Below are 27,533 nucleotides of genomic sequence, written 5' to 3'. Positions count from 1 at the left end.
CTTTCAAGCTGGAACCCCATAGTAAGGCGTTTTTGACCCCAAAAAAACGACCATGTATAGTAAGGCTTTTTTTAGCCGAAAAAAAACGACCATGTATAGTAAGGTGTTTTTAGCCGATAAAAACCACCATGTATAGTAAGGTGTTTTTAGCCGATAAAAACGACCATGTATAGTAAGGCGTTTTTAACCGAAAAAAACCACCATGTATAGTAAGGCGTTTTTAACCGAAAAAAACCACCATGTATAGTAAGGCGTTTTTAGCTGAAAAAAAACGACCATGTAAAGTAAGGCGTTTTTAACCGAAAATAACCACCATGTATAGTAAGGCGTTTTTAACCGAAAAAAACCACCATGTATAGTAAGGCGTTTTTAACCGAAAAAAACCACCATGTATAGTAAGGCGTTTTTAGCTGAAAAAAAACGACCATGTAAAGTAAGGCGTTTTTAACCGAAAATAACGACCATGTATAGTAAGGCGTTTTTGACCCGAAAAAAAACGTCCATGTATAGTAAGGCATTTTTAGCCGAAAAAAACGACCATGTATAGTAAGGCGTTTTTAGCCGATAAAAACGACCATGTATAGTAAGGCGTTTTTAACCGAAAAAAACCACCATGTATAGTAAGGCGTTTTTAACCGAAAAAAACCACCATGTATAGTAAGGCGTTTTTAGCTGAAAAAAAACGACCATGTAAAGTAAGGCGTTTTTAACCGAAAATAACCACCATGTATAGTAAGGCGTCGTTTTTAACCGAAAAAAACCACCATGTATAGTAAGGCGTTTTTAACCGAAAAAAACCACCATGTAAGGCGTTTTTAGCTGAAAAAAAACGACCATGTAAAGTAAGGCGTTTTTAACCGAAAATAACGACCATGTATAGTAAGGCGTTTTTGACCCGAAAAAAAACGTCCATGTATAGTAAGGCATTTTTTGCCGAAAAAAACGACCATGTATAGTAAGGCGTTTTTAGCCGATAAAAACGACCATGTATAGTAAGGCGTTTTTAACCGAAAATAACGACCATGTATAGTAAGGCGTTTTTGACCCGAAAAAAACGACCATGTATAGTAAGGCGTTTTTAGCCGAAAAAAACGACCATGTATAGTAAGACGTTTTTAGCCGAAAAAAAAACGACCATGTATAGTAAGGCATTTTTAGCCGAAAAAAAACGACCATGTATAGTAAGGCTTTTTGACCCGAAAAAAACGACCATGTAAGGCGTTTTTAGCCGAAAAAAACGACCATGTATAGTAAGGCGTTTTTAGCCGATAAAAACGACCATGTATAGTAAGGCGTTTTTAACCGAAAAAAACATCCATGTATAGTAAGGCGTTTTTAGCCGAAAAAAACGACCATGTATAGTAAGGCGTTTTTAGCCGATAAAAACGACCATGTATAGTAAGGCGTTTTTAACCGAAAAAAACGACCATGTATAGTAAGGCGTTTTTAGCTGAAAAAAACGACCATGTAAAGTAAGGCGTTAACCGAAAAAAAACGACCATGTATAGTAAGGCATTTTTAGCCGAAAAAAAAACGACCATGTATAGTAAGGCTTTTTGACCCGAAAAAAACGACCATGTAAGGCGTTTTTAGCCGAAAAAAACGACCATGTATAGTAAGGCGTTTTTAGCCGATAAAAACGACCATGTATAGTAAGGCGTTTTTAACCGAAAAAAACATCCATGTATAGTAAGGCGTTTTTAGCCGAAAAAAACGACCATGTATAGTAAGGCGTTTTTAGCCGATAAAAACGACCATGCATAGTAAGGCGTTTTTAACCGAAAAAAACGACCATGTATAGTAAGGCGTTTTTAGCTGAAAAAAACGACCATGTAAAGTAAGGCGTTAACCGAAAAAAAAACGACCATGTATAGTAAGGCTTTTTGACCCGAAAAAAACATCCATGTATAGTAAGGCGTTTTTAGCCGAAAAAAAAACGACCATGTATAGTAAGGCATTTTTAGCCGAAAAAAACCGACCATGTATAGTAAGGCTTTTTGACCCGAAAAAAACGACCATGTAAGGCGTTTTTAGCCGAAAAAAACGACCATGTATAGTAAGGCGTTTTTAGCCGATAAAAACGACCATGTATAGTAAGGCGTTTTTGACCCGAAAAAAACATCCATGTATAGTAAGGCGTTTTTAGCCGAAAAAAAAACGACCATGTATAGTAAGGCATTTTTAGCCGAAAAAAACCGACCATGTATAGTAAGGCTTTTTGACCCGAAAAAAACGACCATGTAAGGCGTTTTTAGCCGAAAAAAACGACCATGTATAGTAAGGCGTTTTTAGCCGATAAAAACGACCATGTATAGTAAGGCGTTTTTAACCGAAAAAAACATCCATGTATAGTAAGGCGTTTTTAGCCGAAAAAAACGACCATGTATAGTAAGGCGTTTTTAGCCGATAAAAACGACCATGTACTGTATAGTAAGGCGTTTTTAACCGAAAAAAACGACCATGTATAGTAAGGCGTTTTTAGCCGAAAAAAACGACCATGTATAGTAAGGCTTTTTTTAGCCGAAAAAAACGACCATGTATAGTAAGGCTTTTTTTAGCCGAAAAAAAACGACCATGTATAGTAAGGCGTTTTTTGCAGAAAAAAACGACCATGTATAGTAAGGCGTTTTTAGCCGAAAAAAACGGCCAACGAACCAAAACTTCGGCTAAAAACGCCTTACTATACATGGTCGTTTTTTTCACGCTAAAAACGCCTTACTATACTATGTCGTTTTTTTCGGGCTAAAACCGCCTTACTATACATGGTCGTTTTTTTTTGGCTAAAAACGCCTTACTATACATGGTCGTTTTTTCGGGCTAAAAAAGCCTTACTATACATGGTCGTTTTTTTTCGCCTAAAAACGAATTCAAGAGGCACAATAAGATAATCACAATTCAAATGTCAACAAAGTGGTCCGATATTGTTTATTTTCCGATGATGAAGTTGTCTTAAACTAGCAGAACAACTGGAAAGCGGCTAGCCAATTAGCTGGAGATGCCAAGTGGTCCAAGTGTATTATTTTGGTTTTGGACCATCTATACTATAACATAGTATAGATGGTCGTTTTTTTTCGGCTAAAAACGCCTTACTCTACATGGTTGTTGTTTTTTTCCGCCTAAAAACGTCTTACTATACATGGTCGTTTTTTTCGGACAAAACGCCTTACTATACATGGTCGTTTTTTTTCGGTTAAAAACGCCTTACTACATATGGTCGTTTTTTTCAGCTAAAAAAGCCTTACTATACATGGTTGTTTTTTAGGGCTAAAAAGCCTTACTATACATGGTCGTTTTTTTTCGCCTAAAAACGCCTTACTATACATGGTCGTTTTTTTTTTTCGGTTAAAAACGCCTTACTTTACATGGTCGTTTTTTTCAGCTAAAAAAGCCTTACTATACATGGTCGTTTTTTTCGGGTCAAAAACGCCTTACTATACATGGTCGTTTTTTAGGGCTAAAAAGCCTTACTATACATGGTCGTTTTTTTTCGCCTAAAAACGCCTTACTATACATGGTCGTTTTTTTCGCCTAAAAACGCCTTACTATACATGGTCGTTTTTTAAGCTAAAACATATTTTCTCTTGAATAAAGTGACATAATTTTCTCAACAAAAAATCTTGAAAATATATTTCACATGACATTAAATTAGATTACACTGTATTATTTTTGTAAAATACTGTACTGCGTTCTTTTTAAATGAACATGCGTGTGCCATACTCAGTCCTCTAGGAAGCGCTCTACCGCAGGAAGCTATTTGGGGCGAAGAGTAAAAGAAGACGAAGAAGAAGACCTATCATATTATTTGTAACAACCCCGTCCCTGGTCACATAATGTGGTGTATTTAAAAAGGCTAGCCTTAATTTTGTTTTAGTAAGTGCGTAAAATGCTGCCAAATCGCTGCTAACATTGACAGACGCTCGTTCGCCACCGCGAGCGTGTTATTAGCTCCTTGCCGGTTGCCTTTTTCTTGCAACTTACGAACATGAGCGACGACGAAGCTTCGGTCCGCAAGGACGCCTCGAAGGCCATCCTACTCACCAAGGACGGCCAGCGCTACATCGTGGGCGACAGCCGCTCGGTGGACAGCCGCGACGTGATCACGCTCATCCCCATGGAGGCAACCGATCTCATGGACCTGGACGACGCCGACGAGGAGAGCGACGTGCTGGACGCGTCCGACCCGCGGGACGGCGCCGGGAGCCCGGAGGAGCTGAACGACGACGAGGCGTCGGAGGGCGACGGCACAGCGCCGAAGCAGTGCACCTACGACGGCTGCACTGAGACCACCACGCAAGTGGCCAAGCAGCGCAAGCCGTGGATGTGCAAGAAGCACCGCAACAAGATGTACAAGGACAAGTACAAGAAGAAGAAAAGCGACCAGGCCATGTCGACCAACAAAATAGACGTCAGTCCCCCACGCTACAGTGAAACCCCCGCCTACTCGCGGATTTTTTGGAGAATGATTTTCATTTATTTTTTTTTGGGAGGGGTGCGAATCTCAATCCCGTGCTTTTCGTACGTAAAGCTTATTGATACGTGTCAAATATACGCATATTTTTAGGTATTTGTCCTTTTCTTCAGCCGACTGCTATAGTTGAACGCATGGAATTTGTGGGATATCAAACTATGTTTAGCACAACCGTGCTCGTGATTCAAGTCATTCCTTTCTGAAATCCTCTTTTTATTTCGAGTTGTTTATTATCTGTCAAACTAATGTTTATTGTTTGGTTTCAGGACAACTGTGAAGAGCGTCCTGTGTCTGTCAACAAGCAGCGTTTAGGGGTGATGGGAGACCGGCCAGCCAGACCCTCCCTCATTGAGCAGGTGCTCAACCAAAAAAGACTGGTATGTCATCATCACCATAACCACAACACACAGTGAACACCCTGTTGATATTCCATCCTTGCACTATAGCGCATATTGATCATACAAAAAAAAAAGAACTTATTTGATTGATAGTGTGTTATAACACTATAGTTTGCTATTTTTCGTATTGATACGCTGTGCTGTTGTCCACCAGTCACTGCTGAGGAGTCCCGAGGTGATTCACTTCTTGCAGCAGCAGCAGCGCATCCTGGCCGTGCAGAGTCGAAGTCTGGCGCTGCAGCACAACTTGAGCGGCTGTTGACGCTCCTAACACTCAGTCACGCTATTATTTATTGTCTTTACAGTTAAAAGGTTTGTGGTGCATTTTGTTGTTGTTGTTGTTGATGATTTCACTCACGGACAAAGAAAACAAAACAAAAATGTTTTCTGGTCACAAGCTCTGTCACCCCCGCGGCGAACGAAATAATATTTCACTTCGTGAAACTCTTGATTTGCATCTAGCAGCTTTGTGTTACCAATTTGTATTTATAGACATATCTCGAGCCTGATAATAATCTCCTGTAAAAAAAATAAATAATAAAACATCAAATCCATTTTAGCCTCGAAAAAAACATTTAATATAAGTACAACCAAACATTGGTCGGGACGGTAGAATAATATTAAAAGACAAATTGAACTCACAAAGAAGCGCTACGTAGTCTTGAAGTGCCGTAGGGATGCACAAGAAAACAACAAAGCCAACATACAGAAGCCAAATGAAAGTCAGTCTCACAGTAAACAAGGACCACATCCTGGAAACTTCCGGAGGGGCTTGCGTCCTCATCACAAACGCCGCCTTCCGCAGCCACCCGCCCGTTTTCTACGACACAGACGAGATGGGGTTGTGCGGTGAGCCCATTTGGGTGAGGACCTTGTCAAGCCATTGCAGGGGACCATGTAGATGCACTTCGATCCAGCAGGGGGTGCTGGTCACATCCTGGCGGTGGTACTCAGCCCCCCAACCCTAGACAAAAAAAAAAAAAAAAAGCTTTGTCACTTCACTGGAATCAAAGCACCGTTTTCAACCATCTGGTGATGAATATTCAAACGTAGCTTTTTTTTTTTTTTACTTTTGGCATCTTGTCCCCTGTACCACATTTACGTCGCTTGGCCGGACTCCTAAAATAAAGGTTCCGTCCGAACGGGCCTTTTAAATTGCGGCGAGCGCGTCTTACCTTGACAAAGCTCATGCGGATGGTGCACATCTTGGTGAGCTCGTAGACCACCTCGAAGCCGTGGTTGACGGACTGGGCGAGCAGCTGCGCAAAGAGCTGGTTGTTGAAGATCTTCAGGCTGCAGCCGCTGGGGATCTTGCAAACGGTGGTGGCGTGGAAGCCGTGCTGGAAGTTGCAGTTGCGGCTCTGCACGAACACGCTGCTGTCGCTCAGGCACTCGGCGTACACCTCGCCACCCACGTAATACAAGTGCAAGCCTAGGAGAGCCGGGGGGGGGGGGGGGGGGGGTTGATTTATGACCTCAGATTTATGACCTTTATGACCTCAGGGGACTGCGATGGTTCACGGCAAACTGACCTTTGCCGATGTGTCGCCGCGTGTGCTCGATGGTGGAGTTGCGGTTGACGTTGGACAGCAGGCCGAGGCAGAAGCGGTTTTTGTTGTTGGACGGGTCGGTGAAGCCGTCCACCAGGACGCTGCGTGACGACGCGTGGAAAGTCTCGCCCACCCGGTTGTTCAGCTCGTAGTAGGCGATGGAGCACCAGTACTCGGGCTCCTCGTAGCACACGGGACGCAAATCTGGAGGACGGACGGAAAGTGTCGGAACGTCCGGAGATCGGTCACGCTCGAAGAAGCCGGACTTGCCTCTATGCGGCGCGGAGAAGGTGAGCTTGGTGCTTTCCGTGGAGTTGCCCGGCTTCACGTCCTCCTGTGGGTTCGACTCCATCATGCTGTACGGTGGAGGGGGAGTTTCTGATGGGCGGGCAAACAACATGAAATCCCAAAGTCCCGTGCTAATCGTCAGGTTCAAATACGCAATCACACAAAAGACCCCAAGTTGGGATTCAAACCCGGAACCTTTTTGCTGCGAGGGGCTAATGCGACGTATCATACCGTCATCACAGGACAATTTGGAGTCCAACCCGTTTAGGCAGCAAATGATCCGGCCGGCGTCTTACCTGCAATGTGGTACGGGCTACCCGGCTCAGTGGAGCTGCAGGGGGAGTCGGGGTAGCCCTGCGAGGCGGGCGAGCGTCCGTGAGATGAGGAGGACGGCGACGAGGACGAAAAGGAGGACGAGGAGCCTGGCAGCGGCGGGAAAGACTCCGGGTAGGTGGCGTTCTGCGGCATCAGCGGCTCGTTGTGCAGAGATGCATTGCGGAACTTGGCCAGCAGGCTGTGCTGCGGGTTGAACTCGCTGTGGCGCGGCACCAGGACGGGCGGCAACACTGGCGGCAAAAGAGGGATGAAAGAAAATGGCACTCGAGGATCCGAGCTCGACTTTTTCCAAAAAAAAAAAAAAAAGACGTAGCAATAGAAACCCCTTTTGACTGCCACGGCTGCCCGTCGAGGCAGATTTACTCTTACCCGGCGTTTCCACACGCCGGTAGTGGTATGGATTGACACAGATGTCCTTCTGCTTGGAGCCGAAGGGAAACTCGCAACAGTCGAGCGCCTTGAGTTCGTGGTGCGACTGCAGGTCCGGCCAGCGCCACACGCGGCAGTAGATGACGTGCGGCAGGCCCTTGCGGTGCGACACCTGCAGCCTCCCGTCGAGTGAGCGCGGGATGGTCACGCACTTGCCTGACAAGGGGGGAAATAACGATGACAACACAGGGATGAGGGTGACGCTTCCTGTTTGGAAACAAGGTCAGGTTACGCCAGTGATCGAGATCCAACACACACAAAAAAAGTTGGTTTGTCACAAATCAATCAGGGGCCATAAATCGACCGAATATCAAAACGTCAAAGTTATACGGGTGGCCATAAATCATCAAAAAAAAAAAAAAACGACTGTCACTTGAATCATTTTTTTTACGCACTGGATTTCATTGAATGAGGTGGCCACTCACTGGGCTGTCCGGGGCAACTGAGGGCCCGCTCCAGCTCCTCCATGGCGCCTTTCTTCTTCTTGAGCTTCTTCACCAGAGAGTCCACGGCTTTCTCTGCCCACTTCTCCTCCTCGTCGCCCTGCTTCCAGCCCAGCAGACGTTTCACCGCCGGGCTGGTGAAGGAGAAGAGTGACGTGATGGACGTGGATGAGTTCATGGTCCCTTATTGTTCCTGACACTTGGAATGGAGATGATTCTGGTCTAGGGTTGCCGCATCTGTTGAGAGAAGTGAGAAGATAATGGTGCCACTTGTTGATTTGTGCTCTTACTAAATTCTAAAACAGTTTTCGTTTCTAGTTGATTCACGGGTGTCATTCAGGGGTGAAAAGGTTAACAGTCATGATCCGTGCTGGATGCAATGTTATATCGATTTTTTTTTAAATTAGTGACTTTCTTCTGTCATTTTTAAAAAATTATGACCTTATTTATTTCCATTTTATTCTTGAGGTACTGAACACACTGACTTCCCGTTTTTTTTTTTAATTAGCTACTAATTTTGACTCAGTCACACCAGCGCTAGTTAACCACTATTGGTTTTTCACAAAACATTCATTCCGATGTCATGTGGAACATACCAACTCCTGGCTTTACTACTGTGAGCAACTTATTGTTTATTGCTATACAAGATTGAAAACACGTCCACAACTGTTACCAGATAAACACTCACCCTTTTTTGACCTGCGCCAAGATGTAGTGATGAAAAGCGCCGTACTGTCCAAATGATTCTGCCAAGTCCGGTACGCCTGTCAAGAAAGGTGAGAAGATGCTGGTGGTGAGGAGTGAGAAGATTTTCCAGGCAGGAGGACAAGGAGGAAGGTCCTCTTGTGGCTTCTCTCTTTCTCTTGTGAAAGACGCCCAGGAGCCAAACTGTCTGGCCAGAACACATCACAGGACAGGAGGAGGAGGAGGAGGGCTGTGTGTGTGTGTGTGTGTGTGTGTGTTTACTTTTCGGTTTGTCCACATATAATCTGCTCACAATGATGCTGCATCACACCGGAAGTCGACAGGTCACACAAGTCAAACATATCGCATGATGACATAAAATAATAGAAAAAGGGGGAAAATGCTATTCTTTTATTTGTACACACGAGAGCCTAGTAAACGCACACTCAAGCACAACTGCTTTATGGAGGCCGGCGTCACACAGTCTGCCCGCTCAGATAGTCCAATTACCTAATGCTTTATCACCAGGAACCCCCCCCAACCCCCACCAACCCCCTTCCTCCTCCGCCTCTTCTTCTTCTTCCTCACGCCCACTCCTCGACAAAAAAGTAAACAAGGCAGATTCCGCTTACTACTGAACTGAACGCAACGCTCACTCAAGTGTCATTCATAAACAACAAGCACCATTTCTTAATCAGGATTCAAACTAATTGTGAATCACCCTGTTCATTATAACCCAAAATTACAAATGGCATTAAACGTTAAAGTCATCCAAATTTAAATTTCAACATAAAGGCCACCCCTTTTAATGATGAGTATGTGATTAATAACAATGTCTCACCTTCACGTTTGCATTCGTAGTAGCTGGTCGTAGTAGTCCACGCGGTGAGTCGCGACTGAAGCCAGCGAGAAGGTGCGCGTTAGTACTGCGTGGGCGCGCATTTGAGTGGAGGGCATCCGTTGTGGCTGTTTCAAAACAAAAGTTACAGCATTTAAACAGAGACGTACTATGTCAGTCAATCTGACCCATCAGGTGTTGATTAAAAAAAGAAAACAAGCGTCTGTGAGACAGCTTTTGGTGAATGTTGCCATATTTTGACATCACAATGGAGCTAATTTACAACGCACAACAAGCTTCGCCAATGACATGGTGAGAGAAAGAGACACTTTGACAAGCAGGTGACGCACTAGCACGCCCAAGCCAAGCGCGAAGTAGAGCTGCTGTGGTACCCACATATTAGCGTTAGCTAAAGTGTTAGCATCGTTAGCGCTAATAATAATGTGAAATAAACTTACTAATAAAGTTAGACCAAGTTGTTTACATGAGGGTGGAGCGTATTTGTCCATTTCATGCGCTATGTCAAGTGTATTGCATTTACTTGATGACGCAGTGCTACGCACACACACCCACATAACTTGAGATTTGTTTGAAAGTTGCTTATGCTTCACACTTAAAGTGACGTTTACTCCCACCTCCGCCAGCGTGAAAACCCAAACCAGGATACTTGACATAGCAGGTTATTGTTGTGAAGGGCGGAACCGCCCAGTACGTTAATATTGCACACTTGTCACCGCAGGTCGGAGGCGGGCCGGCCCGCTGGAGTCTGAAGGGCTCCTGCAGGCTCCAGCCGGAGCGCCACTCGGCAGCCACGGCGGCGTCAGGCTGGCTGGAACCGCAGCGCCGGCGCTCCGGATCCCTCCGCCGCCTTCCCACCTGACAAACATGTTTGTATGTGTGCGCGTCAAGTCCTTGACGCATCACGCCTTTATTTTACGGCAAATTCGGTTAACAAGAAATTAAATCTAAAGAAACGCGCGTTGTCACATTAAAGTCATTGAAAGTGAAAGTTACTTCGTTACCTTAAGTGGGGAGGTCGGCAAGGCGGGCGGAAGGATACAGAACGAGGCCGTGCCGCGGCGGTCTGGTCCGGTTAATGACGCAAGCCTGGCTGGCGACGCTCAGTCTGCAAGTTTGACATTTTCACAGTTTACAGCAACTGCCGCGGAGCATCACACCGCCGCCAGGAGGAGGGGAAAGCATCGTGTCCCCTTTTTTTGCACAGCGGTTCGTCTGGTGTGACAGCGGAGTGGCCGTCGTCCTCCACGCCGTAAAGAGGCTGCGGTCGGCCGGCCTGGTGTCGCGACCAAAGTCCGCTGTTGAGCTGGTTCAAAGTCTGAGAAGATAGTTGACCAATTGAACCGACAGAAGCCTATTGTTTCCTCAATGGTTATACTCCTAACGTCAACAAAAATACAATTAAAAAATTTTAAATGTCATACTTCAGTGTCAGATTTTACACATATCAGTGCGTGTTGAATTAAGGAAAGTGGCGGGGAACTTTAAACTGTACATGCCACAAATGTGTGTACAGTATTTTTATTGAAGGGAGGGGATGACAGTCATGTGGGATTTGAAACCGTCCCTACAACCGTCTGTGTAACAACCATATTTGCACAGGTTCCATAGAAACACACTCCGTGTTGGTCTTAAAAGGCTCACAAGTTCATCACAAAACAGTAACACATGTAAATAAGTATTTGTATGGGAGCAAAGACAGTGTTCAAAGGGGAGTTTGAAATAGTCCCGAGAACTATCTGTCTCCTCATCACATTTCCACAGGTTTTCACATAAATATGCATCTGTTGGTGTTTGGGAGGTCATGGGGGAAATCTTGAAGCAGTCAAATTTTAAAAAACGCATTAGAATGATCAATCGTAACTAGAGGGTACCTTTACACAGGTGTGAGATCTGCACCTGCATAATTAGACTTTATTGAACGGTGCTTGTTGTTGTTTTTTTTCTTCTTTCTTCCTTCTACCTACATTCTTGCTGCTGGAGGCTGTAAATTTCCCCAATGTGGGACAAATAAAGGATATCTTACTCTTTTTTTCCCCCTGGAAACATTAAGAATGAAGCATCCATTTATTAATGCTAGACAGGGCATTGAAAAGATCTGCAGTTCATAATTTGATAAAGACATGATAATAGTCTGTGTGCATGGAAATTGAACACAATATAAAAGCTCCTCTCAGTAAACCCATTCAAAAAAAGTCAAACGGTTCAAAATTTGCTCCACTTTGACTGAGGTCTCCGTCCCGGCTGAAGAAAAACAGCCTCAAGCATGGTGCTGCCACCGTTTGGTTTCACCGTTAAATTGTGAAATGAGTTATCTTGGGCTCTTATATATATATATATCGGGACTTGGAATATCTACTGCAATTACTACAACTAAAACAAATTCCAATCTGTGTTCAGAGTTGCAGATCCAAAAGGTCCCCAGGCCTCTCGAAGGTACTGCACTGCACATGCAGGTTCTTCTTTAAGGCCTCGATAAACATGCATAGGTCAAATGATTACAAACGTATGTTAAATACAAGTACAGCTTTTTTTCCCCCAATACTCACTAACCCCCCCCCCCCCAAAAAAATCATTTTGATAACAATGATGAATGAGACAATTGTCTGGTTATATGTTTCTGTTTTTAATTTTCATTAGTAACACCACTGGTTCCTGAACCGATCAAACATTAATATCCCACCCTTGCAGGGCCTACTCTAGGCCCTGGTAAATTACCTTAGAACTAAGTTTTGACAACACATCAAAGTTCTGGGTTAAAGTTCTTGCGGTTGGAATGTGTAATGAGTTACCAAATATGGTCCAATAAGTTGTCGCGTGTTATGTGAGTGGCGTTTTATTGTCATTCATGAAGATTAAGAATGAAGATGTTGACATACACTTACTGAGGAACGCCCAGCGGGCAGCATCAGGCGTGCCATGATGAGTGTAGATGTACACACAAACACACACACGGGAGAGCAGTACATAAATAGGGCACGAGGAGAGGTCTGGTCAGGGTCTCCTCGGCGGAGACGAGCGGCGTCGGTCTCCTCGTCCTCCCACTCGGTCTCTGGGGATGATGCGCAGCTCCGAGCCGTGCTTCAGGAACACATTGCCTGCAAGGGCACAGGAGAAAAAAATGTGAGGAAGACACAGCCGGGGCGACAGAAAACTGTGGTCGGGTGTCATGAGGCAGCACATTTGAATCATCCCGTTTCTATATAGTCAGACACATGTTCAAAATGTGACCCCACCCACCCCCAAAAAAATTCAAATGTCAACATTTCCATTGAGGTAAAATATTTTAATATGAATGCAACATATTTAAAATTAAATTTAAATGTAATTAGAAAACTATTACTTTTACAGTTAGGTCTTTTTTTATTTTTTTAACCTCACATACGCGCCGAATGAGTGATGAGCATATTCAGATCCGGGATCCTGAGCGACTTTACATGTTGCCTCCCTTTTCTCCGGCGACTCACACTTCTTCCCAAGCATGGATACTGAGCTCATCAAAGATTCATGCTATTTGTGAGTAGCGTATTATTGACCAATGAGTATCACCGCTCACCTGCTGTTTGTGCAGGGTTGATTCCTATTCCATCTGCAAGGAGAGAATGCAGCATGTCAATAATATAATACACATACACGCATATACACAAAATACAAAACACACTAACACACACACATATATATTCATTCGAACTCACCATTGGTGATGATGGCGCTGGTGGCTGATGGGACTTTGAACTGCACACAGGATAGTGACATGAAGACACATTTTCAAAACAGTGAACCTGATTATTACTTGTGATCAGTTCCAGAGCCACCCACAATAAATAAAAAATAAATACACAAGTGATATGCACTGTATTAAATACTTTTACGTTCTGCAACATATGAATGGGGATGGTGCCTTTGGAAATTTGGCTTCTGCCAAGATGTTCCTTTGTTGTTAATATGCAAAAAAAATACGTGAAAAAATGGTTCTGCTCATGTTGTATTACTTTTAGTGGGAATTAAAGTTGCACGTTGCTTTTTTCTTTTTTTTAAACAGTTGGTATAGTGGTTAAAAAGCCTGATTGGCCCTGTTCACGAAGCAGTCGTCTTACCTCCTCGGCGGCGAACTTCAAAACTGCTGTGAACGGCGTGCTCTCTGGAACGCTTAATCTGTTTTTTAAAAAAGTACCATATTACAATTGACTTTTTAAAGTTGAATTTGCGTGCACCTTATTATGGAACATTGGCTTGATTCTTTGCAAACAAATGTTACTCGCTGTGTCAAGAGTGCCTACCCACACCTCAAATTGATTTTTACTATACAGTAATTAGGCGAGTATCTGTGCTTCTACCTTAGTAAGTTTGCCAACTTGAGTCACTAGCATATGCTAGCACTAAACGCCGTGCTGCAAGCGACGACCTGCTCATGTGTAAACTCAAACAACGTCGGCGGAGTACAACGAAGAAAATGAGACAACGATTTTGAATAAAAAAAACGTTTAAAATCACATTTCAGATCGATTTTAGCAACTGAGATGTCAGTAAGTGTTGGGACGTACTCACACTTTGAAAGGGAGCCGTGGGTCCGACGTTAGCGTAATTTTAAACGTTACTTTAGACCTAGACAAACGAACAAGATTGGCACGGTTGTCCTCCCAGTTTTGTTCAATATTTATACGGTATGTCACAGGTAAACGAGTAAAAAAAACTTACATTTTTCAAGCGAGGCGACTCAACCTGTCATCTGTTTACGCACACCAGGAAGTCCAGAAGGACCCCGACAAACACGTCATCGATTTAGTTCAATTTTGACACATAAATATGCGGCTCTGTTATTTCACAACAATTACTTTTAACGAATGTAATAATAAAATGTATTCATTACACATGTGACGACTGGGTAAAAACCGCAGGTGATTAATAAGTTCCTTTTAAACAGGCATTCTCATCGTCCTACTAATTTGATTGTAAATGGCAACAGTGATGTCAAACAAGCGGATTTTATCCCCAAACCGCTGGATAGTTAATATTTGTCAACTGTGGGGAGCTATTAAAATCATGTCCTGTATGTCTGATTGGTTGTTTTCCCACAAGTTTGGTGGTTTCTTGTATATTAAATAAGAGACACAGGATGGGGGCATAGACTCAACTTGTCATCTGTTTACACACACCAGGAAGTCCAGAAGGACCCCCTACAAACACGTCATCGATTTAGTTCAATTTTGACACATAAATATGCGCCTCTGTTGTTTCACAACAATTACTTTTAACGAATGTAATAATAAAATGTATTCATTCACATGTGACGACTGGGTAAAACCCGCAGGTGATTAATAAGTTCCTTTTAAACAGGCATTCTCGTCGTCCAACTAATATTGATTGTAAACGGCAACAGTGATGTCAAACAAGCGGATGTTATCCCCAAACCGCTGGCTAGTTAATATTTGTCAACTGTGGGGAGCTATTAAAATCATGTCCTGCATGTCTGATTGGTTGTTTTCCCACAGGTTTGGTGGTTTCTTGTATATCAAATAAGAGACACAGGATGGGGGCATAGACTCAACTTGTCATCTGTTTACGCACACCAGGAAGTCCAGAAGGACCCCGACAAACACGTCATCGATTTAGTTCAATTTTGACACATAAATATGCGCCTCTGTTGTGTCACAACAATTACTTTTAACGAATGTAATAATAAAATGTATTCATTACACATGTGACGACCGGGTAAAAACCGCAGGTGATTAATAAAATCCTTTTAAACAAGCATTCTCATCATCCCACTAATATTGACTGTAAATGGCCTGGATAGTTAATATTTGTCAACTGTGGGGAGCTATTAAATCATGTCCTGCATGTCTGATTGGTTGTTTCCCCACAAGTGTGGTGGTTTCTTGTATATCAAATAAGAGGCACAGGATGGGGGCATAGGCTGCTGTTTTCTTCACATTTCATTTTTATCATGTACTACTGTCTTGGCATGATGACTTGAAAGCAAACGTGACGAGGCAGTAAACGTGCCAGTAAAAGTGAAGTCGCTTTTAAACCCGGTTGCAAACGACATACTGTAAATATAAATAAAGCTACTGTATCTATATAAATAAAGCTGCCTTGACTTTTCCTTTTACTAAATGAGCAAAAAGTGAACGCAAAAACTTTTCTTTATATTAGGAATTTAAGTTTTCCTTCAGCTGCAGGATTTTTTTGTATCCCATCAGTAAATTTGACCTCTAATTCCTTTACACAATCAAACTGCTAATCTTCCCAAATTGTCAATACCTGACACCTGAAGTGTGAGTCGTGTGCGTGACTTTAGTGAAATTTGAGTTAATGTGTTGTCAAACAAGTGACCTATGATCCTAAAGCCTCGTTAATGTTTTAAACAAATAAATGATTGAAAAAATACATATAATCTCCTCTCACCTGAAGTGCACGAAGGGGAGTGTCGTCTAGTGAGTTGAAAGAAATGCAAGTCTTGGCATAACTAAAACAAATGCCCTGAAGGCCTCAACGAGTGCCAGCATTATCTCCCATTCATGCAAACGACTTTGTGTACCGTCGGATAGTTCACACAGACACGGACCATGCAGCACTATGATAGCAGCGTGGCCTTCCTGGGAACGTGGGGTCGCTTCCAGCTGATGGTTTTTTTCTTGCTTTGCTCCACCATCTTGCCCAACGGGACTGGCTCCTTCTCGCTGGTGTTCATCACCGACACACCCCAGCATCGATGCCGGATCCCTAAGGCCAACCTCAGCCAGGAGTGGTGGGAGGTTGCAGTTCCACTGGAGGTAAGCTGCTCTTCTGGTTTTCTACCTGGTTTTCTACCCCCGCCCCCAAAAGAAAATCAATAACTGAAGCTAAAAAAAAAAAAAAAAAAAAAGGCCTCACAGTTCGAATGTTCGTCTCTTAACGTTTGAATAGAAATGAAATGAACGCTCATTTCTCAGCAGACAACATTCCGAGAACATTTGTGTTTTATGAATGCTTTATCTCTCAGAATGCATACAAGATACATGAATATTAATCTCTCAGCATTCCTATGAAAACCGAAGGAATTCTTGATATTTTGCACATTGTCTTACATCTGTCATTGGATGGTACCACCGCACAACGGAATTACGCAATTACGGAATGTCCTTACATACTTATTTGTCATGTCCTTGTTTATGATACTAGTGCAGCCTGTACTACCGGAGACAAATTCCTTGTGTGTTTGTTCTACATATATGGCCAATAAAGATGATTCCGATTCTGATTTACACAAAAAGGAATGTTAAGTTTTTGGCACAATGCTGTGGAATGAATGTTCTCACAACATTCACATAACACTACCCTTTGATTTCAGAGAGTACGGAAAACGTGTTGTGGATGAATCTCTCAGGATTTACAAAAATATAAGTACTCACTTCTCACACACGAAAAAAAATGTCTCGTGTTCTTCGTGTGTGTCCCTCTCGAGGTGGTGGACGGGGAGCCGCAGGCAAGCCGCTGTCGTCGCTACAGGTTGGACGTGCTTCGCAAGCTTTCAGCCGGGGGGCTGCTGCCGGGCCGGGACGTCAACCTGAGCAGTCTGGAACAGGAGGACTGCGTCGACGGATGGGTCTACGGCACCGAGGTCTACCAGTCCACCGTGGTCTCCCAGGTATTCTTCAGATTAAATTTGATGAAGATGATTTGGGGAACTTTAGTAGTTCATCGTGGTCTGTAGAGAGATGGAAAGAAAGAGGGATGAGTTGACATTGTAACTTTGTAAAAGCGTGAATGTAATCAAACATTTACCATTGAAAATGGGATTTTTAAAGATTAAAAAAACAACACTAACATTTTAAGGCCAAATTGTCGAGTTCTACACTCCACCATCAAAGTGATGGGCGGCGGGGAGGGGGAGGGGGGGATTAGCTCCTGATGACACTGTCAATCATGCACTTCCAGTTTGACTTGGTGTGCGCTGAGCGTTGGAAGCAACCCTTGACCGCCACCATTTTCTTCCTGGGGGTCCTGGTGGGATCCTTTTTCTCCGGATTGCTTGCTGACAGGTACCTGCTGGGGGGGAGGATCAAGAATTCCCAGAAACTCTACAAGGTGACGGTTTGCGATTTAGTTTAGTTTTTCTTTTTTTTTTTTTCCCTAGGTTTGGCCGAAAACCGGTGCTGTTCGCCACCATCGTAATTCAGGCCGTGTTCTCAGTGGCACAGATTGCAGCTCCGTCCTGGGAGGTGTTCTGCGTGCTTCTCTTCTGCAGCGGCCTCGGCAATATCTCCAACTATGTGTCCTGCTACGTGCTGGGTGGGTATGTTTTCTTTACAGTGCAACAGGAAGACTTTGACACAAGCAGAACTGTTTTGAAGTCTATTCTCTGAGCGACAGGAATTCAGTGACAGTCAGAGACCCGAGCATTCTGAATATGCTGCACCTGAGCTTGTTTAGAGAGCCAAATGAGCAGACTGTCAGTCGCCTAACCCGCTGAAGGCATACCTGTGGATTAGTCTTTTCGTCTTGTTTAGATTCCTTTATTTATTTGTTTTCTTCAGGTTTCTCAAGTTCGAAATCCAAAAGGCAAAAAAACACAAATTTTCTTCCGCTTGACACGAAAGGAAATTTTTTAAAAAGTTGTTTTTGTTGGAACAGGAACAGAAATCCTCACGGGCAACGCTCGGGTGGTTTACTCGTCGACGGGCGTGTGTCTGGGCTACACTTTGGGCTACATGACGCTGCCGCTCTTCGCCTACTTCCTACGGAGCTGGAAGACGCTGCTGCTAGCCATTGGGCTTCCCGGCCTCTTCTACATCCCCATGTGGTGGTAGGCACAAGGATATTCCAGGGACACAAGTCGACGACTTGCTATCTTGTTATTTTAGACACCGCGGTCTAAAAGCCATCGCATTTATCGCTGTCTTTAATATTTAGCTTAAAGTCCACCTACTGGTATGTTCTTTGTCGTCACAAATAAGAGCACGAGAGGGACAATTTAGAGCAAAAGGGACAATGTTGACAAAATAAGGAGTACAAATGATAGATATCGTAAAACAAATAGTCAGCAGTAAAATAAATACAAAAGTCATGTTTTTGACAGGATCCTCCCAGAATCTCCCATGTGGCTGCTGTCTCAAGGCCGGGTGACAGAAGCCGAGGCCATCGTGAGAAGAGCCGCCGAGATGAACAGAGTGGTCGCGCCGGAGAAGATCTTTGGCGATTCCGAGTGGAATGCAAGTTAAGCCATTGTGTCAATTCGCTTGCTGGACACTTCATTAGCGACACCGATTTGAAAGTTGTCCATCGTCCAAAAGACTGAGCTGAGCAGTTGAAAGATGCTAGCGGTAGTCGGCGCAGGGTAATCAGGCTAAGCGCTAGCAGCTACAAAGAAACCTGAAGCGGGAGAGAAATGAAGAACCCAAAGAAGAAAAATGTTGCGTGGTTGAAAGATGCTAGCGGTAGTCGGCGCAGGGTAATCAGGCTAAGCGCTAGCAGCTACAAAGAAACCTGAAGCGGGAGAGAAATGAAGAACCCAAAGAAGAAAAATGTTACGTGGTTGAAAGATGCTAGCTGCTGGGTGAGCCGCTAGCAGTCAAAATGGTCTCCAACGAAGGCCGTCAGTCTAGAAAATGTCTTGGCTCGTTAAGATGTGGGGAAACCGAATGCTAACCATTGTGTGTTGTAGGCAGATGAGGGGAGGCCAGTGGAGCGCTACACTGTTCTGGACCTGATGAAGAAAAGAAGCGTGGCGCTGATGACGGTCCTCTTGTGCTGGGTGTGGTAAGTTCACACCCATGAGAAAGGGGGCGAGGCGCACTTGCACGTCGACAGCGAGCTCTCTCGTCGGCAGGTTCACGCAGAGCATCTGCTACTACGGCTTGTCCTTGAACACATCGCAGCTCCACTCGGATCCGTACATCAGCTGCTTTCTTTCCGCTGTGGTGGAGGTGCCGGCGTACCTGAGCTGCAGTCTGGCCATCCGATTCCTGCCGCGACGCCTCGCTCTGGTGTGCGTCTTCCTCACAGTGGGCCTGGCGCTTTTCTTCATTCAGCTGGTGCCTCAGAGTGAGCGTCCGCACCAAAAGCCCGATAGTTGTGCTCAAAACCAGAAGCGGGAAAGGGGCGTAACTGAAAAGCAGCGGGGCTCCCTCGATCATCTTCGTTCAAAACAAGTAGTTCACCTTCAGTCCCCTCACGTCGGCCATTTTCCCGCATGGCTCTTGTTCGCCAGTATTGCTCCCCCAACCGCCTCAGTTCAAAACAAGGAGAATCAATCGTTTTGTCCGATTCCGTCTTTGGTCATCTTGTGCTGGGGTGTAGTTCAAATCCAGACAGGCTCCTTCAGCTATCCTGTGTAGGGTCTGGATAAAAACAAGTCCCACTTTCATCTTGTGCTCCCTCAAGCCATTTTGCGCCAAGTTCTACTTCCAAACCAACACAGTTCTTGCTTGGTCTGTTTGTCGTTGGCCTTTATTCTCAAGGCATCCTGGGTCTGGCTGTGGCCTTGGAGATGTTGGGCAAGTTTGGCGCCACGGCGGGAACGTCGCTGCTGTTCGCCTTCACGGCCGAGTTGTACCCGACGGGCCTGAGGAACACGGGCTCCGGAATCTGCGTCATGGTGTCGCGGACGGGAAGCTGCATTGCGCCCTTTCTTATACAGCTGAGTAAGCGCTTTTTCAGGAGAAGGGGGTTTCGTGTGACTTTGGCGTTTTTAATACGGCTTTTGTCACCGCTTTCATGTCGGTACGGCACAGACATCTACTTCAAGTATTTACCTTACATCACTTTGGGCACTCTGGCCATGCTCTCCATCGTGACGACGCTCTTCCTGCCGGAGAGTTTTAGGCGACCGCTTCCCGAGACCCTCGAACAGATGCAGAAGAGGCAAAGGTGGGTCTCATTTGCTACCGTAAAAGGGTCAAATCAATACGATGGACCGATGTCAGTTTAAATGTATTCAAGGAACGGTCACAATTTTCAATTGGATCCATTCATACTTTCAAGGCCTTACGGTTTATTTGGGTGAACGGTGGCGTGATATTTCCCTGTGCTGTCATGGACAGCTCAGATTGTGAAAGTTAATTCCCCACTCACCTTAAATGTATCCCTCTCCAGTCACTAACGTGTCCAACATTTTTTTTTATTCGAATAATGCAACGTGAACCGAGTCAGAGGTTACCTTGGCACAACCGAGCGCCTCGTCGTTCTCTTCTGCGTCCTTCGTCCGCCTTCCCCTAACGAACCTTGGTGTTGATTTCCCTGCCTGCAGCTTGACCTGTTTGTCAAGAGGAAAGACCTTCAAATCCACGGTCATCGAAAGCCGACTGTGAACCTCACTGGATTTTACCAACCAATTGTAGCATTGCATTGTGTGATGCATCGTGATGACTTGCACACGGTATGCATTTATTTGGCGTTTTATTTCTGCATTCACGGAAAAATAAAAGATGAGGAAAAGCATGTTTTATTTATTTTGTTTTTTTACAAAAAAATTGTAAACAATTAGAATTTAATGAGGATATTATCAGTCAAATAAGCTATTGTACACTGACATTTAAACAAATCATTAAAAAAAATTGTTATGACTTGGTCAGTTATTATAATTGAATCATTCTTAACATAAAAATGTATATCTTGCGTTACCGGGGAAGTGTTGCATGTGAGCAACTGTTTCCGGCAGGGGGCATTCCTTGGCTCCTGCGTCGCACGAGGCTGAGCAACTCCACGGCGGTGGGCGGGCAGGCCTGGAGGGTAGAAGGCGGGGACACCCAATCGCTTCCTATAGCACTAAGCAGAGCCAAGGTGAAAAGTGAGGCGACAGATGACCCGACAAGGCAAAAAAAAAAGTGCAGAAAGAGGCTCATGAAAATTGAGATGATTCCATGTTTTAATGTATTTTTATATTTTTATACACAAACATTACAAGTTGTTATCAAATGAAAAATAAACGCATGATACAATAATTATAATCAGAAAATGCATTTGTATAATTTGCCGGGAAAATCCGCAGCAATCGAGGTATTCACAATAGGCTTCCGGAGACGCTCGTGGAATCGAAGGTTTCTCGTCTGCAATCGCATAGATGAGTCACTCTGCAGGGGAGGGAAAGTGACAATTTGTTAGTAGAAGAACTCAATCAACTCTGCCGTATTCACAGGGCACTTTAAAACAACCGCCGCCGTGTACAAAAAACTGTACAGGTATATGGAGCAAAAAACAGTCAAACTAAACTCAAGTCTCATGAAGAGTTAAACCCCCAAAAGAATAAAAATGAGTTGGCTGTTGAGTCAGGGGAGGCTTTACCGCAGAAGATTGCATTTAACGACCACATCACATTCCAAAAACATGAACTCACTCGGAATTGTCCCAAGGGCATGATTGTAAAAGATTGTTTGTCAATGTGTACACACACACACACACATTCCTAAGGCATTTGAAGCATAATTCAGCATAATTAATTCAAGGCCTTGACCCGCAGAGTCCTCCTCTCGATGGTGTTTTGGTCGGCTCAATGTTGTTTTAGTTTCAATCAGAGTCACAGCATTGTTTGTATTATATGTTAAAGAACACGTTGTACACATTGTGTCTATTGACAGTTTGTTTTTGTAATGTCAGATAATCCCCAATGAGAAAAACAAGACATCCCACCTTTTCCTCTTTGGCATCTGTTCAAGAGTCTCAGGAAGCGGTCGCCCAAAACTCTCGGGCAGCAAGAGCGTGGCCAGGACTGACAGCATGGCCAGAGTGCCCAAGGTGATGTAAGGCAAATACTTGAAGTAGATGTCTGTGTGGTGTGACACAAAGGTGGTGAGAGCGATCCCGTCGTAATGTCAACGTCAAACTGAAGGTTGAGAAACCACCCTCACTCAGCTGTATGATAAAGGGCGCGATGCAGCTTCCCGTCCGCGACACCATGACGCAGATCCCGGATGCCGTGTTCCTCAGGCCCGTCGGGTACAACTCGGCCGTGAAGGCGAACAGCAGCGACGTTCCCGCCGTGGCGCCAAATTTACCCAACATCTCCAAGGCCACGGCCAAACCCAGGATACCTTAAGTTGAAGGGTGATGATGACAACAACCTTCCTGCTTTGGAACTACAACGCGATGCAAAATGGCTGACGCAGCCCGACGCAAGATGGCTGAAAGAGCACGAGCGGTTTTCAACAATACCTCAGTGCGATATGAATGTTGTTGTTTTGATCCAGACCCTGCGCAAGATGGCCGTAGGTGCCTTTCTGGATTTTAACTACACTTGAGCACGAGCTGACAAAGTGTGCTCAACATGTATCTGGCACAAAATGGCTGCCATCAAGCCATATCGGTTAAGACTGTTGAGGGAGCCCAACTACTTTTGAAATACGCCACCTTAACTCCTTCCGGTTTTGAGTTCAACTCTTTGGCTTTGGCGCGACACTTACTCCGAGGGACCAGCTGAATGGAGAAAAGCGCCAGGCCCATGGTGAGGAAGACCGCCGCCACGGCGAGCCGTCGCGGCAGGTAGCGGATGGCCAAACTGCAGCTCAGGTACGCCGGCACCTCCACCACGGCAGACAGGAAGCAGCTGATGTACGGATCCGAGTGCAGCTGCGACGTGTTCAGGGACAGGCCGAAGTAGCAGACGCTCAGCGAGAACCTGCCCACAAGCCAGTTTGCTCTCAAAACGCGGTTGTAACGGTCGCGCTCGTTTGATACGTGTGAACTCACCACACCCAGCAGAGAAGGATGAGCGTGATAGCGAGGCGTCTTTTCTTCACCAGCTCCAAAAGAGCGGAGGACTTTGCTGGCTTCTCCTCATCCGTCTACAATGTACAACGGGTGTTAGTCTGAATAGCCCCCAGCAACTGCAATTTGATGTTAGCATTTTTAGATTTAGCAGTTTTTTGTTTTTTTTGGTCATTGCTGCTCTTATCCAGTCTTTTAAATTGATGTGCCAAAGTAGCTGTTAGCTCCAAGCTGGTCGGCTTGTGAAAACGCTCCCACTTTCCACTAGCATCTTTCAAATGCTCAGCTGTTGAACTATTGGGCGTGGGGGGTCAGGGGGCGGGGCATATTTTAAAGTATCCAGTGAGCACAGTGACACAAAAGTCTAACTTGCATGCAACTTGACACCGCTGAAGATCTTCTCGGGTGCGACCACTCGGTTCATGATGGCGGCTTTTTTCACGATGGCCTCGGCTTCCGTCACTCGGCCTTGAGACAGCAACCACATTGGAGACTCTGGGAGGATCCTGTCGAATGCAAAAGTGGGAAGCACACACCAGGTTCATTTTTTTGTAATTCACACAAATCTGGCATTTGAGCAGGGGTGTGTAGACTTTTTATATCCACTCCAGATAGACCTCATGGACAGCAAGGGGATCGGAAAATGCTCAAAAGGCTTTCCTTGTAGTGTCGTACTATTGCCACCTCTGGAGTTTCATAAAAACCGTGACAGCAGGTCAATATTGTAATATTTTTTTTGTGTGTGTTGTGTGTGTGTGTGCCTACCACCACATGGGGATGTAGAAGAGGCCGGGAAGCCCAACGGCTAGCAGCAGCGTCTTCCAGCTCCGGAGGAAGTAGGCGAAGAGGGGCAGCGTCATGTAACCAAAGGCGAAGCCCAGACACACCCCCATCGAAGAGTAAAACACGCGAGCGTTGCCCGTGAGGATTTCTGTGCCTGTGACGGCAAAAACAACTTGAGTGTGGCAGGCAGTTTGGATTCTCAAGCATTGTGTGTGGGGGGGGGGGGGGGGGGGGTCGGGAGTTTTAAGAGAAAAAAAGTCAACCTTTGATGAACAAAGTAATACATTTTCCTGAAAAAAAAATGTGGTTGGTTTTTGAGTCATCTTGGTGGGGCAAAAAAAACTTGGACCACATGTTGTTAAATCACTGCTTTTGGAAAAAAAAAATTTTGGGCCCAATGTGACTATGGCCCCAGAGAATTGACTTCAAAGCAGCTCTGCTTGTGTGAAGTACAAGTATCTTCCTGTTGCACTGTAAAGAAAACATACCCACCCAGCACGTAACAGGACACATAGTTGGAGATATTGCCAAGGCCATTGCAGAAGAGAAGCACGCAGAACACCTCCCAGGACGGAGCTGCAATCTGTGCCACTGAGAACACGGCCTGAATTACGATGGTGGCGAACAGCACCGGTTTTCGGCCAAACCTAGGGAAAAAAAAGAAAAACTAAACTAAATCGCAAACCGTCACCTTGTAGAGTTTCTGGGAATTCTTGATCCTCCCCCCAGCAGGTACCTGTCAGCAAGCAATCCGGAGAAAAAGGATCCCACCAGGACCCCCAGGAAGAAAATGGTGGCGGTCAAGGGTTGCTTCCAACGCTCAGCGCACACCAAGTCAAACTGGAAGTGCATGATTGACAGTGTCACTCTTGCCAACATTTGAATTCCTTTCTGGATGAAAAACTGACCTGGGAGACCACGGTGGAGTGGTAGACCTCGGTGCTATAGACCCAGCCGTCTGCACAGTCCTCCTGCTCCAGACTACTCACGTTGACGTCGCGGCCCGGCAGCAGCCCGCCGGCTGAGAGGTTGCGCAGCACATCCAACCTGTAGCGACGACAGCGGCTTGCCTGCGGCTCCCCGTCCACCACCTCGAGAGGGACACACACGAAGACCACGAGACATTTTTTCTCATGTGTGAGTGCTGAGAAGTGAGTACCGGTACTTAGATTTTTGTAAATCCTGACTTTTCTGACTTTTTTTTGTTTTTTTTTTGTGAGTGCCGAGGGGTGAGCATTCACACACGCAATTTGACTTGTGCCAAATGGATAATGGACATTTTTCTATTCGAAACAACATCTGGCAAAATGCCGTACAAACCACACAATTTTTTTTCAATCCTGAAATGCAAACATTAAAAAAAAAAAAATTAAAAAGTGCTCTAGGGGCTGCTGGAGCCGATCCCAGCCGACTTCTGGCGGACGAAATCCTTTGTTCCCCCTTTTAGTTTCTTTAATGCAGAGAGATGACAACGCGCAGCGGTGTACCTCCAGTGGGATGGCCGCCTGCCGCCACTCTTGGCTGAGGTTGGCTTCAGGGATCCGGCATCGGTGCTGGGGCGTGTCCGTTACGAAGACCAGTGAAAAGGAGCCTGTACCATTTGGCAAGGCGGTGGAGCAGAGCAGAAAAAAAACCAAGAACTGGAAGCGACCCCACGTTCCCAGGAAGGCCACGCTGCCATCATAGTCCCACATCTTCCGGAAGCTGGAGGGGTAACTATCCAAAGGGAGAACTGAAGATGTGTAATGGCGAGATAACAATCAAGGCACTTTAAGTTGTCGCAAAAATTGTGAACGGGCCTGGACTAGTTACCATCTATGACGGCCCACCTGAAAGATCCGCCCCGGCTTCCTTCGTTCAGAACAGATGAGGGGACTGATTTTTAATGTCACGGCCAACAGGTTGAAAGTGCACATATCACAAATGAATCTTGGCTCGCACTTTAATACCCATTTCAGGTGCCGCGGGGGGAAAGGGAGGCAGTGGAAGCAACAAGGCCATCCCCACCCAGCGTCATTTTTTTTTGCATGTCTAGGTTTTATTAAATCACACGCTTTCCTGTTTGTTTATTGTACTGGAAGGTGCCCATCTGAGCATGCTTCTTATCGGTTGCATGAATACGTATACTGAATTTAAAATTTGGGTTTTCCCAAATACTCTTCTTACAGGGGGTCGGGAACCTTTTTGAGAGCCATAAAAGCAAAATATTTGGAAATGTATTTCAGGGAGAGCCATGGATGGATGGTTAGATAGATAGAGATAGATAGAGATAGAGATAGATAGAGATAGATAGAGATAGATAGAGATAGATAGATAGAATTTTAAAAGTGAGTTCAACAAAATGTCACAATGATAAGCCTCTGAATGTATTCTTTTAAATAACTTTGTTCGAATACTCACCTTTATTGTAAGTGGTTTTCCGTTCCTCACCATTGCTAAGAATCCAGCAAAACTAGCGGAATTACAGTTTGCCAGGTCCATACGCGGAGCTGCTGCTAGCTACCTTGCACCGTGCTCACTTGCTTGCACACTTCCTTTCTGCTGTCTCTCTCTCGCAGGGTATTTTGATGCTTGGCGCCTGTCAAAGTGCCATTTTCAATGCGAAGTTTCATCGATGCTAGAGTAATATTTTTCTTGTATTTGTGTGACATCATAGGGAGGGGAGGAGCCAGGTTGGGGGGAATATTGGCTCCGGGACTGATTGGAGGAGCGCATGGGCGTGAGTTGTGGCGAACAGCAACTCCTTTGAATGCGTGTTTATTACTTATTTTGTTATTAAAAATGATTAATAGTATCAGTGACTGCGAGCATGCTTCTTTCCGCTACTGAAGGGCATTGAGGTATTTTGTCATTGCAAATCAGACACACCGCACAACCTGTTCTCTCCACAAAGGCGAATCCTTCAGTCCATCCGTCCTGAAGTCTACCATACTCATATTTTTTTTCGCCATCTTATTCGTTTAAGATTAGTTTTTAGCTAATGACTGAGCGGCGTGATTCAAAGAAGGGGCGTTCACCCGTTTCCGGAACTACCGCCTACGGAGGCCAGTATTATCCAATCAAAATCGCTCTTGGAGCCAACTGCAGCCCTGAACAAGAAATAAACAGTTTAAAAAAATTAATCGATGGATGGATTAAACAAGCAAGAATATTTTGTTTTATCTGCGATCCAGATGCAATCATCAAAAGAGCCATAAGTTCCCGACCCCTTTATCTCCTAGAGCAGGGGTGGGCAAACTTTTTGGCTCTGGGGGCGCACGGGGATTTCTAAAAGTTGACAGGTGGGCCGGGTCAGCACAAGATACGGTTCATATCATTTCATATTTTAATGAGAACAGTGAAACAACAATTGTATATGTCCTCCATGAACGTCCAGGTAGGTTAATAACATACACGTGTGACAACACAAGCAACAAGTGCAACAATATATTGCCCAAAAACTGTAGAAGACAGTATAGGTATATAAAAAATGTACAAAATATTACAAAGGTAGGACTATTTGCTACAAAATGAGACGAGTAAGAGACCCGGTGGCTTTTTTCCCTCTCACTCACTGTCTCTAACTTTACCTCGCCTCGATCACCACACAATACACATGACAGCATTGCTCAGCTG

General features: G+C 44.9%; 5 protein-coding genes and 3 long non-coding RNA genes across 10 annotated transcripts; 4 read left to right on the top strand and 4 right to left on the bottom strand.

The window, feature by feature from the left end:
* Positions 1-878: 878 nt before the first annotated feature.
* On the top strand, positions 879-2,496 carry LOC127588060 (uncharacterized). Its single transcript, XR_007958960.1, has 2 exons — positions 879-1,435; positions 2,353-2,496. It is a non-coding gene; the product is annotated as an uncharacterized LOC127588060 (long non-coding RNA).
* Positions 2,497-3,772: 1,276 nt separating this feature from the next.
* On the top strand, positions 3,773-5,891 carry LOC127587914 (regulatory factor X-associated protein-like). 2 transcript variants are annotated; one of them, XR_007958910.1, is made up of 3 exons: positions 3,773-4,515; positions 4,735-4,845; positions 5,021-5,891. XR_007958910.1 is itself a non-coding variant. In XM_052046387.1 (3 exons), exons 1-3 carry the CDS (start codon positions 3,983-3,985, stop codon positions 5,126-5,128), a joined length of 642 nt encoding a protein of 213 aa, XP_051902347.1. In that variant the 5' UTR covers positions 3,773-3,982; the 3' UTR covers positions 5,129-5,891. The 2 variants fall into 2 exon arrangements, 1 of the variants encoding a protein (XP_051902347.1); XM_052046387.1 differs by having other exon boundaries at positions 3,773-4,405.
* Positions 5,193-8,168, bottom strand: LOC127587913 (mothers against decapentaplegic homolog 9-like). Its single transcript, XM_052046386.1, has 6 exons — positions 7,895-8,168; positions 7,410-7,625; positions 7,001-7,270; positions 6,399-6,794; positions 6,042-6,298; positions 5,193-5,830 (listed from the first exon to the last, which is right to left on the bottom strand). Exons 1-6 carry the CDS (start codon positions 8,088-8,090, stop codon positions 5,687-5,689), a joined length of 1,479 nt encoding a protein of 492 aa, XP_051902346.1. The 5' UTR covers positions 8,091-8,168; the 3' UTR covers positions 5,193-5,686.
* A 235-nt stretch (positions 8,169-8,403) lies between these two features.
* LOC127587915 (uncharacterized) lies at positions 8,404-10,080 on the bottom strand. Its single transcript, XR_007958911.1, has 3 exons — positions 9,893-10,080; positions 9,438-9,562; positions 8,404-8,804 (listed from the first exon to the last, which is right to left on the bottom strand). It is a non-coding gene; the product is annotated as an uncharacterized LOC127587915 (long non-coding RNA).
* LOC127587916 (uncharacterized) lies at positions 9,589-10,679 on the top strand. Its single transcript, XR_007958912.1, has 3 exons — positions 9,589-9,746; positions 10,174-10,325; positions 10,591-10,679. It is a non-coding gene; the product is annotated as an uncharacterized LOC127587916 (long non-coding RNA).
* Positions 10,680-12,272: 1,593 nt separating this feature from the next.
* LOC127587965 (ubiquitin-fold modifier 1) lies at positions 12,273-15,070 on the bottom strand. Of its 2 annotated transcripts, none has more exons than XM_052046444.1 (7): positions 15,002-15,070; positions 14,151-14,174; positions 14,001-14,057; positions 13,550-13,607; positions 13,148-13,187; positions 13,009-13,041; positions 12,273-12,550 (listed from the first exon to the last, which is right to left on the bottom strand). In XM_052046444.1, coding segments are annotated over exons 2-7 (294 nt in total). In that variant the 5' UTR covers positions 14,153-14,174; positions 15,002-15,070; the 3' UTR covers positions 12,273-12,446. The 2 variants fall into 2 exon arrangements, with proteins under 2 accessions (XP_051902404.1, XP_051902405.1); XM_052046445.1 differs by lacking the exon at positions 15,002-15,070 and adding an exon at positions 14,588-14,630.
* A 923-nt stretch (positions 15,071-15,993) lies between these two features.
* LOC127587928 (solute carrier family 22 member 4-like) lies at positions 15,994-20,812 on the top strand. Its single transcript, XM_052046397.1, has 11 exons — positions 15,994-16,228; positions 16,900-17,082; positions 17,373-17,476; positions 17,572-17,726; positions 18,069-18,240; positions 18,514-18,650; positions 19,103-19,193; positions 19,264-19,478; positions 19,895-20,077; positions 20,168-20,303; positions 20,683-20,812. The coding sequence occupies exons 1-11, from the start codon at positions 16,022-16,024 to the stop codon at positions 20,741-20,743; spliced, it is 1,644 nt and encodes a 547-aa protein (XP_051902357.1). The 5' UTR covers positions 15,994-16,021; the 3' UTR covers positions 20,744-20,812.
* Positions 20,813-21,285: 473 nt separating this feature from the next.
* LOC127587929 (solute carrier family 22 member 4-like) lies at positions 21,286-25,771 on the bottom strand. Its single transcript, XM_052046399.1, has 11 exons — positions 25,406-25,771; positions 24,827-25,009; positions 24,655-24,758; positions 24,411-24,565; positions 23,901-24,072; positions 23,509-23,641; positions 23,118-23,212; positions 22,832-23,046; positions 22,280-22,462; positions 22,062-22,197; positions 21,286-21,505 (listed from the first exon to the last, which is right to left on the bottom strand). The coding sequence occupies exons 1-11, from the start codon at positions 25,610-25,612 to the stop codon at positions 21,436-21,438; spliced, it is 1,653 nt and encodes a 550-aa protein (XP_051902359.1). The 5' UTR covers positions 25,613-25,771; the 3' UTR covers positions 21,286-21,435.
* Positions 25,772-27,533: the final 1,762 nt, after the last annotated feature.

The sequence above is a fragment of the Hippocampus zosterae genome, chromosome 16, assembly GCF_025434085.1.
Source record: "Hippocampus zosterae strain Florida chromosome 16, ASM2543408v3, whole genome shotgun sequence".
NCBI lineage: Eukaryota > Metazoa > Chordata > Actinopteri > Syngnathiformes > Syngnathidae > Hippocampus > Hippocampus zosterae.
This window is presented reverse-complemented; position numbering and strand designations above follow the sequence as displayed.

What these genes read in the sequence shown, in the direction of transcription:
- LOC127587914 (XM_052046387.1), top strand. Translation starts at nt 3,983, where the DNA reads ATGAGCGACGACGAAGCTTCGGTCCGCAAGGACGCCTCGAAGGCCATC. An exon ending in TGTCGACCAACAAAATAGAC is followed by an intron (nt 4,406 to 4,734) that starts GTCAGTCCCCCA and finishes GTTTGGTTTCAG; the next exon opens with GACAACTGTGAAGAGCGTCC. An exon ending in TGCTCAACCAAAAAAGACTG is followed by an intron (nt 4,846 to 5,020) that starts GTATGTCATCAT and finishes GTTGTCCACCAG; the next exon opens with TCACTGCTGAGGAGTCCCGA.
- LOC127587913 (XM_052046386.1), bottom strand. Translation starts at nt 8,090, where the DNA reads ATGAACTCATCCACGTCCATCACGTCACTCTTCTCCTTCACCAGCCCG. An exon ending in CAGTTGCCCCGGACAGCCCA is followed by an intron (nt 7,626 to 7,894) that starts GTGAGTGGCCAC and finishes CCCCCTTGTCAG; the next exon opens with GCAAGTGCGTGACCATCCCG. An exon ending in CCGGCGTGTGGAAACGCCGG is followed by an intron (nt 7,271 to 7,409) that starts GTAAGAGTAAAT and finishes TTTTGCCGCCAG; the next exon opens with TGTTGCCGCCCGTCCTGGTG.
- LOC127587965 (XM_052046444.1), bottom strand. An exon ending in CCACGGCTCCCTTTCAAAGT is followed by an intron (nt 13,608 to 14,000) that starts GTGAGTACGTCC and finishes TTTAAAAAACAG; the next exon opens with ATTAAGCGTTCCAGAGAGCA. An exon ending in TGAAGTTCGCCGCCGAGGAG is followed by an intron (nt 13,188 to 13,549) that starts GTAAGACGACTG and finishes TCCTGTGTGCAG; the next exon opens with TTCAAAGTCCCATCAGCCAC.
- LOC127587928 (XM_052046397.1), top strand. Translation starts at nt 16,022, where the DNA reads ATGCAGCACTATGATAGCAGCGTGGCCTTCCTGGGAACGTGGGGTCGC. An exon ending in AGTCCACCGTGGTCTCCCAG is followed by an intron (nt 17,083 to 17,372) that starts GTATTCTTCAGA and finishes ATGCACTTCCAG; the next exon opens with TTTGACTTGGTGTGCGCTGA. An exon ending in CAGATGCAGAAGAGGCAAAG is followed by an intron (nt 20,304 to 20,682) that starts GTGGGTCTCATT and finishes CCCTGCCTGCAG; the next exon opens with CTTGACCTGTTTGTCAAGAG.
- LOC127587929 (XM_052046399.1), bottom strand. Translation starts at nt 25,612, where the DNA reads ATGTGGGACTATGATGGCAGCGTGGCCTTCCTGGGAACGTGGGGTCGC. An exon ending in AGGCGGCCATCCCACTGGAG is followed by an intron (nt 25,010 to 25,405) that starts GTACACCGCTGC and finishes GTCCCTCTCGAG; the next exon opens with GTGGTGGACGGGGAGCCGCA. An exon ending in TTCTACATCCCCATGTGGTG is followed by an intron (nt 23,642 to 23,900) that starts GTAGGCACACAC and finishes TGCATTCGACAG; the next exon opens with GATCCTCCCAGAGTCTCCAA.